Raw genomic sequence first — 12,595 nt, 5'->3', positions numbered from 1 at the left:
ATCTAATAAAATACTCCTTTATAATTTGCTCTGTATTTTTTCTGTAGTGAAATAAAGTGTAGCTTTTTATTTCACTATACAGATGACATGGTTTTTTATTATTTAGAATAACTGCAGTCTTTTTTTTTGGTTGGAACTGTTTAGTAACACAAGTAGGACAATCTATTTAGTACCACTGTAAATAGGCTCCTTGCTGCCATGATGGGTTGTCCTCAAAAGGACTCAAGAACTGACTCTTTAAGGAAATCCGTGAAGATGTTTGAAGGAAAGCCAAAACTCCATAGCTTCAAATCATGGCAATGCAAAAGCAATCCACAGACTATGAAAATTTCACTGCAATAAAAGATGTAAACAACTGTCTAGCAAATTTCTTTAGTAACACTCTCAGCTATATTGCCAAAATTGAGGTAGTAAAAAGGCAAGTTTCCACTAAAATTAACTTTCAAGATTATACTAAAAGCTAAACATTCTGCATTTAAATACAGCTTTTCTTGCATTCCACCTCTGGGATATGCTTCCATGGATATTACATGAATAAGGGGTTAGTAAATCCAATGTTAAATGGATCAATTCTCTGATCTTACTGAATTGGTTGGAGGTAGGTCAATTTGTCTGCCAGTGTTTGCATCACAGAAAACTTCATTTGTTTAAAAAATGGTGAAATAAATCCTTATTTTGAAGATAAAGATTATTCTTCCCCTTGTCCTCTTGCAGTTGTAGCAGTGCCTAACAAAGTGGCATCCTCTGCTGCAACAGTATAAAAATGTGTGGTCTCAGTGAAACCAGAAGTTTTAGATGGTCCAAACCAGCTCTTCACATCTTGTCATGATATGCTCAGTCCCCCTGTCTTGAAATTATGTGTCTGAACATCAGAAGGGAGAGAAATCTGTGTACAGGTGTCGCTGAAGGTACGTTACGCTTCTTAACAACCCTTCTGAAGGATATGCTCCTTCCAATACACCACATGAAATTCTGCTGTTGCTTATTGTGGGGCAATGTCATGATAAAAGAACAGATGTCTCCAAAGCAACAAGGTGTCATTGTTCTGCTAGTCAAAATCTGCGAAGAATTAAGAGGTGGCATAAAATACTAGGAAAGGGTGATTTAAATCAGAGCTTCCATTCCTGACATCATGACGTAAGAATCTGAGTACAGAATTCAGTACAACAAATTATTAATGGTTCCTTAAATATCGAAAGGAGAAGCAAAAGAAGCAATAGTATGTATTAGTTTAAGAATCTAGAGCTTTGGGAGGGATTTCTGGAGAATCTTGCCTGAACAGGCAATAACAGTAATGAGAGACACTGCTAGCACCAGAAGGGTTAGAGCTAATGGGATCCAACCACTTGTTAAAAATGGGGAAGAAAAAAAAATAATCCAGTATTTTACCAGCTGTACTGGTGCCAGGCTGGAACTGTCTCATACACCAGCCCCAGAGTGCTGCAGGTTTGCACATTGACCCAAAGGGATTTTTTTCTTCCTCTTAGGAAGCAGGCGGCTATGTCGCAGAGAATTGTAATAGCTGCTGGTGGGAGTACTTGATAGAAATTGAAGAAACACAGTCTTCAGGTACATATTACACAACAGTGACACTCAACTTCCCTGGCATATTTGAAATGAAATTCACTGGAAATATTACCATGGAGTTAATTGTGTGTGTAGTTCTTGGGTGAAAGGATGAAAGAGTTACTTGGTTAGTAATGTTACACATTTTTTTACCACTGTGAACAATTAACAGAACTGGCTTTTGAAGCAAGAGACATAACAACAATGCACAATTTTAGATGTCAGAAGGCTTAGGAATATTCTGTGTCTGCACAAGTTTATAGCACACATTGTTCTTTAAACTGTGGGGACATAGCAGCTGAAAGTTACTAGAAAAAATAGCTAAAGGGATGTTGAGTTCTTCATAGAAATAATACAATAATGGAGACATACTGTAGTGATAATGCTTTGGTACATGATCTAAAACCAGTCCAGTGTATCATGTGCATGTTTCCCTTGTTTATTCATCTGTAAAGCCAAATGGTTAACCTTGGTTTATTCTTCCCCAGCTCTGTTGAGGCTGAACATTGCATCAATGGCAAATTCCTGTGTACATGGGTGCAAGCAAACAGGTTATTTAGAGCTGTTATGATTGTTCCAATTTCTGTTAAAGAAGCCAGTAAAATTTCATAACTGAGCCTGAACGGAAACATTAACTCTGGACTGAAAATAGAAAAGCTGTTTGGGGAGCAGGAGGCATGAGGGAAAGGAAGCATTTAAATCATCCTTGAGATATGGTTTAAGGCCCTAATTTGTGGGGAATTCGGACTCTGGTTGCAGCATAATTGGTGTTGTCTTTCTTGTTCAAGTCATGCCAGGCGATGCTCTGTCTTCAGCAAGGAAAATGAAACTCGCAGGTCACAACCTGTGTGAGAGGTTTGGTGATACTCTCTCCATGCTCTCTACTACACAGAAGCCAAATCAAGGTAATATGCTGCAATGTTTCTTTTCCACTTGTGAGACTAGATTGGAACTGTGCTCAAATTTCTGACAGGCAATGCTGAATTTTACCTAAAAACATTTTCCGCAGTGTTTTCTCATGTTTGTTTCTTAAGAGGCATATATATCATCTGGAATATGAAAAAATGATGCTTACATGAGCTAAAGGTAACCTATAGGCTGACAGAAGCATATTTATTACCGTGAGGAAAGTGACCACTCATAACCAGATGCAAGTTTAGTGCAATAATTGCCATCTGTTGTATGAAATTTTTTTTTATGTATCTTAACTTCAATTTTTCTCCTGCTCATCTGTTATTTTTGTCTTTGGTTAGATCTTGTGGGATGGGGACACTACATGTGTTTTCACTGGCAACTACAGGCCAAAGTCTGTTCACCAGATGTGTCTAAACAGTTGCCTCGTCCTTGGAGAAAACATGGTGCATCAGCTTGAGCTGTGAAAAAGACTTGACAGCTCAGCATCTCTTTCTGCATGTTGTTGATGATGGCAACACTGTCAGTGTATATGGGCCCTTCTGGCAATACTTGGCCGTACTGCAGCCTGAGACCCGGCTGCCTTCTCTGGGCTGAGAAGGTGGGGAAGCCCAGAAACCTGGGAGAGTTGGAGGTTGCTCCTGTGGCAGTGTGCATTGAGGGCATGAAGCAGGAGTGAGGGAGGAGAAGGGAATTGCACAGCACCAGACTGCGAGTGGAATATTGAGTGCCCTTCATATTAGTGTGGGATTTTCTGCCTCGTTTTGTTTTGTTGTTTGTTTTGTTTTCCTACACAAGCAGTGAGGTATTGAATGGGGTATTAACTCAAGGAGCTGCAGCTCTTGCAGAACTGCTGCTTAACTATTCAAATGTGAATGGCTATTCCATCATATGAACTAACAACCTCGTTATGCAAAGGTGACCATCTCTGCTGTTGCAATGAAGGTTTGCCTGAGCACCTCTGAGAGAAAGAGCATGGGCTTTATGCTCAGGCAAGGTCACAGCTTCTCAGCTGTGCTGCTGTTTTGTGAATGAAACACGTGGTAGGGCTTGAAGCAGGTTCACCAGATGTGTCACAGCTCCTTTTGCTACTTCTGCAGAAGGCTTTTATTGATACCTGACATATGGCATGTGTGGGGAAGCACATCCATGGCATCATTTCAAGGTGTAGTTTATAGTGTGTATACGACTGCTTGTGAGGGAGTGCTTGGCTCTAACACACATTCTTGCCACTGTGCAAATTCTGGAATATAAATATAGTTAGTTCCTGGCCTTAAAAAAGGAAAAAAAAAAAAAAGGAGAAATATTTTGAAAATTTGTCAGATCAGACCAAACAGTCCTCTCCTAAAAACTGTCCTGCAGGAATCAGTTTAATTGAAAGGAACTTTAGGAGGTCTGAAGGCAATGAGGAAGATGTATTCTTCAAATGCTCAAGTTCAGCAGATGATAATGACAGCCTTTGGTCTAACAGCTAATTCCTCATGGGTCCCGCATTTTCTTTTTCACAACTGAAATCTAACTGTACCAGAACAGATCTGGTTGTATTAATATTAAAGTGCCTGTGTGGTTGTTGGTAGCAACTGATGCAATGCCTGGGAATCTGACAAGTTCAAAAGTAAACCCACAACTAGTCAAAATAATAGTTTTTAAAGCATTTTTTGTTTCTTGAGAAGCTTGAACTGATGGGTTGGAAGGCTTTCTTTGCATGGTTAGTGCTGTGTTTTAAAAGGTTATGTTTTTATAGGCTAAGACGTAATTTTAAAATTCTATTTTCACTAAGCTCTAAGTTATACTTCGCCAAATATTGTTTTCATTTTGAATCACTGCAGCAGTTTGGTTTTTTTTTTAGTTCTATCTTAGGTACAATTTTGAGGTATTTCAGCTAGGTTTTGTGCTTTATGACTTCTTTTCTGATTAATTGAACTATGCTTCCAGGTTTATATTCTCCAAACATTATTTTCACTGTTGAATGATAACAATGATCAAGGGTTGTTTCAGGCAGGCAATATTATTTCCAAGCAAAGCTACGTTAACTTCAAAAATAACACAATAAAGGCCTACTCAGGCTCTGCAGAAATCTCAACATAACAAATAACTTGGCTTAGTTTTAATTTTACAGTTGTGTACCTTGTCATTAGATTGTGCCTGTTCAAACTTTAGGATATATTTTTATCTACAGGGGTGAATGTGGTTTGCACTGTATGAAGAAGCAGTTGTGGTGTGAAGAAGCAGTCATAAACCAAGGCAGGTTAAAGAAAACTTATACTCAGGCATACAGATAGTATTTAAATAATTTATATAAATTTACAAATATCTCCTTTGTATTCCCTACCAAATGTTGGTCACGTTTCTTCAAATGACTCCAAATTTTAATTTCCCATTGTCCTAAAAGCTGCTGGAGAAATTTTAGAAGGAAGGAAGCATTTGTCTAAGCTGTGATTGATTACCAGGTGAGAACCATAATAAAGATCTTTTTAATAGTTTTCACATACTCAGAAGAGCTGAAAGAAAGAGGCATTTGGCTTTGTTAGCTATGGCTCTAGCTATTAAAGGTAGTGTTGCTGCCATGTGGAAAATCCTTGGGTGTGTTGTGGTTGACTAAATGGAGTATGTGGTGACTCATACAGCGGCCCTGAGAAGGTAGGAAAAAAGGATAGGAAAGTGGCATTGGTTCTACCTGCACTTCTGCCAGCACAGACATAGAGCTGATCAAAACACCCAACATACCGTAGGCCATAGAGGACTGTCCCATCTGGATGGAGTCGAATCATTCGGTTTTTCACTGTCACCCCATGGACAAATGATTTCTTGTCATTTTGGAAATACGTGTCCGGCACCCAGAGCTGGTCAGCCACTCTGTTGTCCAGAGTCAAGTTCAAAGGTATTCCAGAATAAGAGAGCCTTTTATCCCTCCAGGACTGCTGAAAGTACATGGTCAGTGTGTAGTCCTAGGGAAGAAACAAGAAGGGCTTTTTGTATTTTCATACTGATTAACTGACCAGAAGTTTATTTTTAGATGAGCCTCAGTGACTGAGTATCAGTAGCAATAGGAAATTTAAGGATCATTAAGGCATTGTTGCCATTAGGCATGATCATGGGTCTTGGCTTGTTCATGCTAGTGTCAAACTTGACACTACTCACCAGTGGCAGTGACTGCACCAGGCTTTCAAAATCTCTTGGCCCAGAGGGAATACACAGCACATTTGGGTCTCCAGTCTGTGGATCAAACTTGGTTTCTAATTTTTTTTTTTAATGTGAAATGAGCAGTGTTTAGCTGACCTCAGCCAAACAGCATTGCATAGCACTGAGGATATTCTTCTGATATTCCCTCCCTTCATCTTGAAAGATTCCCCCCACACTTCAGAAAGGCCCAGCCCTCCTCAGAAAGAACAAATACAACCTCAGAACATAAAGGATAACCTCCCATTCCACCTCTGCTGGAACTGCCAGATGTAATGACTTTAGATAGCCAGGCGTATCTCGTCTCAGCCTGGGAAATGTGGTGCTTTCTGTCCTTGCCAATTTGCTTTTACCATGTAGAAAATCAACACCTTTTCTTAGCTATCATGTTATAACTTCAGTGAAATACCATTTATGCAGCCTTGCAGCTTTCAATTTGTCTGAAAAGATATTGTTCTAAAGGCTTATGGTCTGATTTACTCTCTTGTATATGTCTTTCTGGGAAATTGGTGATTTTAAAGGTAATCAATTTTTTTTCAAGCGGAAAACCCCATGTACTTTGTAGCTCATGGAGTTCTTAAAAGATGGTTAAAACAGCAGTATGTGGACTATTAGTTTGCTCTTCCTCATCGCCTCCCCCAGCCCTGTTTTCAAGTGACAGGTCACTTTGTCACACATTTTTTATGGTAGAAGGGCATCAAAATCATAGCTATTACTGAAAAAATTGGTCAGGAGTAAGATTTTCTTTTATGTGATAGAAAACCTTACCACTGTCATTGTCACAAATCCTAGCCTGGACTCTAATTTTTGAAGAAACAACATAAAAGCTGTCTGATACAATTTGTGCTCTTCATCTTTAGTGGCTTAAGACTGTATCATTGCCATGAAATCAAAGCAGAATTGTTACCTTTCAAAAAGACTTTCTACCTGAAACGTTGCATCCAACAGAGCTATAAACTACAGGCTTACCAGTGAAAGTTGTTAATAAAAATACTGTTCTTCCTTGCCCTGGGCCTGTAGCTTTGGGTTTTTTTTTTTTTTTAATGGATGAAATACGATTGATGCTCAGTGGTTATATACAATAGGACAATTACATCCACTGTGAGCACAGACCCCAGATCTACAAGGATTTCATAGATATGCCCTTTTTCAGGCCTACAGATGGTTGCTACCCACAACAGACACAAGAGATTGTATGCTGAAGGTTTGTTTGTTTTTTGCTGGCCTGAGTCCCTAGGAGGAGGTCAGGACATCTTTGCTTTTCAGACCATGCTGCTCAAGCCTGGATCTACAAAGTAATGCAGCGAGGTATTTGCTGTGCTTTCCTGAGTAGGTGATTTAATTTAAATAGTGGTACAGAGGAGCATGAACACCAAGGGGGCAAGTTTTTGAATGTACAACTTGAATACAGGTGGGTTAGAAGCATCATTGAAGAGAAGTTTGCCCTTAGTTCCTCTTACACATATACAAACACCAGTTGGAAATTGGATGAGAGAAAATGAAAATTAAAAAACAAACCAAAAATGAACCAAACAAGAAAAAACAAAACAACCCCCCTCACTCAACACCACAAATACCCCTAAAGCCCCCACCACTATTCTGGCACAGCTTCATATGTTGTATCTATTTCCTAACCTGTCCTATTTCAAGCCTCTTTAGGTAAAAAAGCCTTCATAGATGACTGATAAAATTTGAATCCTCAGTGTTGCACCTGGTGTCCTCTACATCTTCTGCCTGATCCAGCAGAGCCTATCCAGTCTGCAGCATAGATGGAACAGAAATTCCAATTCCACTTAATTATCTTTTTTTCTTCTTGGTTTTCTTTATATTTTCACTAGGACTTAAGGCTGGTTTTGTGGAATTGTTATGCTGTCCTACAAAAAAGCAAACAATTGAGAGTGGTGTCTATGTGATGGTTCTCAAAGCTCAACCAAGAGAAAAATAGCCATGGTAAGCTACAAAAGATCCTAAAGGATGTGATCAAGTGAAAGAAAAAGAAATTGTCTCTTGGCTATGACTACTAGAAGTTGAGTTGCTATTTTTAGCATCATAGTCTGTTAAGAAATTTTGTTTCATCCAGCTGTGCTTTATATGAAATACTGCTGTTAGCAACACCACAGTAGAGAGAGTGATCCTCTGGTCTGCAATCGTGCTATACTATGGAGAAGTACGTGGCAAGCCAGCAAGTGTTAATGAGGAAAAAAAATCTGAGCTTCATCCTAAAGGAATCTCAGTGTGTCTTAACTGAGGAAATTATCTATTTTTTTTCCATTCCTTAGTACGTGGGGGTATTACTCATTCAATGTTTTAATAAGAAAAATGGTCTGATGTCACAATTGTGAGAGTCCCTGTCATGGTAAGTTCGTATTTTAAAAAGCGTAGTTGAAGATTGTTTTAATGAAAAGCAAATTATATCTGCACTATAATAACCCAAATTTTATAAACTTCCTAATTGTTTTTTAATGGAAAACAGCCTTACCTTTCTTATCTCTCATCAGTGACATATAAAATGCTGGCAAGTCACATCTTGGAGGTTTTTGTATTATTTTTTATATTGTACAGTGGTGCGAGTGAAGTGGGGATTGAATGACTACTTGTCTTCTACCCTGTAAAATCTGCTGGGGATTTTGTGCTTTCAAGCTCTAGAGTATATGAATAATTTCTGAATCTGTCACATCTGTAGTGGTAATTGAATTTTTTAGCTTTTTATGAAAGCTTCCCAAGATCTCAAGCATCAGTCTAGATATGAAAATAAATCACACTGTGTTTAACTTTCATATTTAAGAATTTCTATTCATGAGTTAAAAAAGCAGGGCCCAATGTAAAATTAAAAAAAGAGAATCTGTTTCTGCAACTAACTGTTCTTTCAAATGATTTGTTTTTAAAAATAATTCACTTTTTATAGAAACACACCGAACATTTTTTTTGCTGAACTGTATTTTCCATAATTAAAAAAATCTGTACTTCTGCTGAAAAATCATGATATTTCAGTAGATTTAATAGTGCCGTTCATGCTTTCCAAAAGTGCCCTCTTTCATTTTCAGAGCATAGTGAACCTTTAGAGTGGTAAATGTTTGAGCACCAATGATAAAGCTGTTTTGATGTGTATCTGGTCTATTTTCCATTTTTTATGTGACAAATTTTGATTTATTAGAATGAGATTTTTTTCTCTTTCTTAGTAATTGTGCAAATTTCTTATTTTTTTGTATCAAACCTGGAATTTGTAAATGTATTTATGCAGATGTGTACTATAACTTATAAGTAAATCTGTTATCAGTGCTTTAATAAGGTGGGTTAGGTTGCTAAGACAAATACTTACATGCTAGTCCTAGGTAAGATATGTTCTGTGAAAATGTGAGTAAGAGAAGCTAGTCTATTTTACTCAAAATTGCAAGTTATTTTATAATCTGAATTTAAGCAGCCTCATAGATAAATACTGGCACCAAGCCTCACAGCTCATTTGAGGAATATAAATTTCTATGAAAATGAATGGACCACTGAAGCATATGGTACTTGAAGTTAGATGAACAATTTATACTTCCAGTAAGGAACAGACTGAACAGTTACCATACAATCATAATTCCTTTTTTATTTCTATTTTTTTTTTTGTTCCCTATTCTTTTTTTTTTGAGCGATATGTATAGATAACGTAAGGGCAATAATGGTTTTTTTTTCTTTCCTGTTAAGCCTCTGAAGATCTCTGAAACCAGAAGAGATACATTAAAATAGCTGAAGAATTTGGACTTCCTGGTAATTTCTACTCTGTGATTTACCAGTTCAGCACAGTAGAATATAATGTAGAATACATTGTTATATTATAATCTACCCTTCCAGGAGACACAGAACTAGTACTTCACCATGTTTATCAGATGAGTTATGGATTCTGTTGGAATAAAAGATGAGTTCGTGTGTCTGGTGTACTGGTAGTTGTTTTGTCTTTTACAAATTCCATATTTTAAGGAGAAAATAGGGAATCTTTTAGTGTGCAACGTTTAGCTTGGTGGTCTAGAAGACCTTGTTTTTTTCCTTTTTCCAAGGTGGCCTTAATCTAAGCTCTGTTATTATTTCATGTACTGAAAAGCAGTTTAGCATATTGTGATATATTTAAGTAATAACTGAATATCAAAGCACACTCTGAAAGTCTTAACAGCTAAAAATGAATATTGTGGATGCAGTTATTAGCAAAATTTAGCAAATGAAATAATATTCTGTGAATAGCTATTCTAGGTCAACAACTTGTTAGCTCTATACATGAGTTCGCACATGAAGGCACTGTGCAGCAAAATGAATACATGAAGTGCACCAATTTCATACTTCTAATAGACAGCAGTGTATATTGGTAATTGTGGGATGCACACTGTACACCCAAACAATCTTAAATTTAAATTTTATCCTTGGGAACCATCCACTAATCCAGTATCTGGCAGCCTCACAGAAAATGAGATGAAATTCAGATACATTATACATTATAACTTAATCAAGACAAACATAACTGAAATTGCAATTTAAAATTAAATATGGAGTGATAATCAGAATATTAATATTGACTGCAATAATGCTATAAATGTAGAAAGCAATAAATGTAAATCCTGCTGTGACCGAAAGCTCTTATTAAGTGGGAAAGAATATATTCCATGTTTATCTGATACAAGAATAGGAAGGGCAGAGTTTTGAAAGAATGGTGAATGCTAGATTTGGAAATCGTAAAAAGTCATACTCATTCCTATGATGCAAGCATGCTAAAGCATCAGAAGCAGCTGTTAGCTGTTCAGCAAGTTAGCTGCCCCACCGTGGAACCCCAAGGCAAGATCTATATCCTCACCTGCAAAAGAGCTGTTTTATGGTAAGAGGATACAAGTGGTGATGTGGGGTTTTGGGTGTGGAATTTTGGGTTTATGTTTGGAATTTGTGCGTGTGCTTTGTGTTGGGGTTTTTTGCTTGTTTCTTTGAGGGGTGTTTTTGGTTCTCCCCCACCTCCTGCCTGACCCTGGTGCTCAATTCCCAATACATGGACAGAAATTAGGGGAAAAAATTTTAGCTGAAATTAAGGAGGAAGAATATACTGGCTCTACTCATGTTCTTTTCTAAGAATGTCAGGGGAGCTGCACCTCTTTATTAAGTCTGCAGTCCAGCTAAGCAAGGAAGCCAGGGAATTAGAGAGCACAGTACCGAACCAGTTGTGTTTGCCTTCCTTTCTAAGGACATAGTTTAGTGTTCCTGTTGTTGTTTTCAGTGAAGACTGATGAAGCATTTATTACCCAGTTCTTCTCTTCTATCCAAAGTAGTGAGAAGAGGGGAGAAGGAGCATGTACTCAAATTATTCAGTATTCACTGGCCTGGTTGACAGGAGGCCATGGTTCTTGTGAACTACACTTCTGACAGGGAAAATGGAACAGAAAGCTACACTGACTCCAGGACAATAGGATCAAAGCCTTCTATTTTCCATACAGAAGCTGTTTGGTGTTTTTTAATTTTCACACAGCAAACTTCAGTTTTGCAGAAATCATGTTTTCCATCAGAAAATTACAAAGCATTTGTAGATGTGAGACTTCCATAGGAGAAAAAGTTGCACGAGGTCTTGTTAGGCCAAGTGCCAGGTCCTATGCTTTGGCCAAACAGCCCCAGGCAGTGCTACAGGCTGGGGACAGAGTGGTTGGAAAGCGGCCCATCAGAAAAGGACTTGGGAGTGCTGGCTAGCAGCAGCTGAACACGAGCCAGCTGTGCCTAGGTGGCCAAGAAGGCCAATGGCATCCTGGCCTGTATCTGTAGATACAAAAATGCTGCTAGCAAGGATTTTCTTGCTATTTTCTAAGTCCGTGAGAGACTTTTCTCTCTCACAGAAGAGGTAGCAGAGCATGTAAACAACCAAGCCACCTGCAACCTTGGAAAGTCTTGTTTATGGCAGAAAAATATTTTGACAATGGATGCTTGAGGATTTTAGCCAATCACCCCAAGGGGTGGCTGATCCTTTGTCCAATTAGACTATGAAGAAAAAAGTCTCTAAAAGAGTTTGTAAAATAATTAAATAAATCAATCTTGCTGCACCATTCCTGCCTACTGGATCTTCTCTCCTCCTCCTCCCTATGGCTGCGGGACACAGTGATATACCCTAGGGCCCAGGCCTGCGGGAATATGTACTGGATCTTCTCTCCTCCTCCTCCCTATGGCTGCGGGACACAGTGATATACCCTAGGGCCCAGGCCTGCGGTAATATGTATCAGCAAGAGTGTGGCCAGCAGGACCAGGGCAGTCATCATCCCCCCCTGTGCTCGGCACTGGTGAGGCTGCACCTAAAGTGCTGTGTTCAGTTTTAAGCCCCTCACTACAAGAAAGACATTGAGGTGCTGGAGTGAGTCCAGGGAAGGGCAATGGAGCTGGTGAAGGGTCTGGAGTGTAAGTCATATGAGGAGCAGCTGAGGGAGCTGGGGTTGTTTAACCTGGGGAAAAGGAGCCTTGGTGGGACCTTATCTCTCTCTACAACTACCAGAAAGGAAGTTGTCAGTCTTTTCCCCCAGGCAACCAGCAACATGGAAAGAAGAAATGGCCTCAAGCTGTACCAGGGAGGTTCAGGTTGGACATCAGGAGGAATTTCTTTACAGAAAAGGTTGTTAAACATTGCACAGTGAGGTGGTGGGGTCACCATCCCTGGAGGTGTTCAAGAAGCAACCAGATATGGCACTTAGTGCTTTGATCTAGTTGACAAGGTGGTGATTAGTCAAAGGTTGGACTTGATGATCTCAGAGGTCTTTTCCAACCAAAATGATTCTGTGATTTTTAAATTTTGTTTGATCCAGTTGGTAGTTCCAGTTGCTAGTAAAGTGCCTTGCATTTCTGTTGTTCAAATGTGCTGATAATTCTTCAGGAAAGTATTTCATAAAACTTGTTGGCATTTATAACTTCACAATTATGTACGTGGCATCACAGTTGTGTCTTACAG

General features: G+C 38.7%; 1 protein-coding gene and 1 long non-coding RNA gene across 9 annotated transcripts in view; one reads left to right on the top strand and one right to left on the bottom strand.

Moving 5' to 3' along the window:
- Positions 1-12,595, bottom strand: part of GABRB1 (gamma-aminobutyric acid type A receptor beta1 subunit) — an 86,498-nt gene that overhangs the window by 53,133 nt on the left and 20,770 nt on the right. For all 8 annotated transcript variants that reach the window (XR_001865282.1, XR_001865283.1, XM_008641408.2 and 5 more), the window contains one exon: positions 5,206-5,426. Coding sequence is in view for 6 of the 8 variants with exons in the window: in XM_008641408.2 (XP_008639630.1) it covers positions 5,206-5,411 (206 nt within the window). In the remaining 2 variants the exon portion in view is untranslated. The remainder of the gene's footprint in view (positions 1-5,205; positions 5,427-12,595) is intronic.
- Positions 1,208-11,396, top strand: LOC108449152. Its single transcript, XR_001865284.1, has 3 exons — positions 1,208-2,471; positions 7,497-7,608; positions 9,346-11,396. It is a non-coding gene; the product is annotated as an uncharacterized LOC108449152 (long non-coding RNA).

Source organism: Corvus brachyrhynchos, unplaced genomic scaffold (genome assembly GCF_000691975.1).
Source record: "Corvus brachyrhynchos isolate BGI_N302 unplaced genomic scaffold, ASM69197v1 scaffold17, whole genome shotgun sequence".
Classification (NCBI taxonomy): domain Eukaryota; kingdom Metazoa; phylum Chordata; class Aves; order Passeriformes; family Corvidae; genus Corvus; species Corvus brachyrhynchos.
Note: the sequence above shows the minus strand (reverse complement) of the source record. Positions and strands in the feature narration are given on the sequence as shown.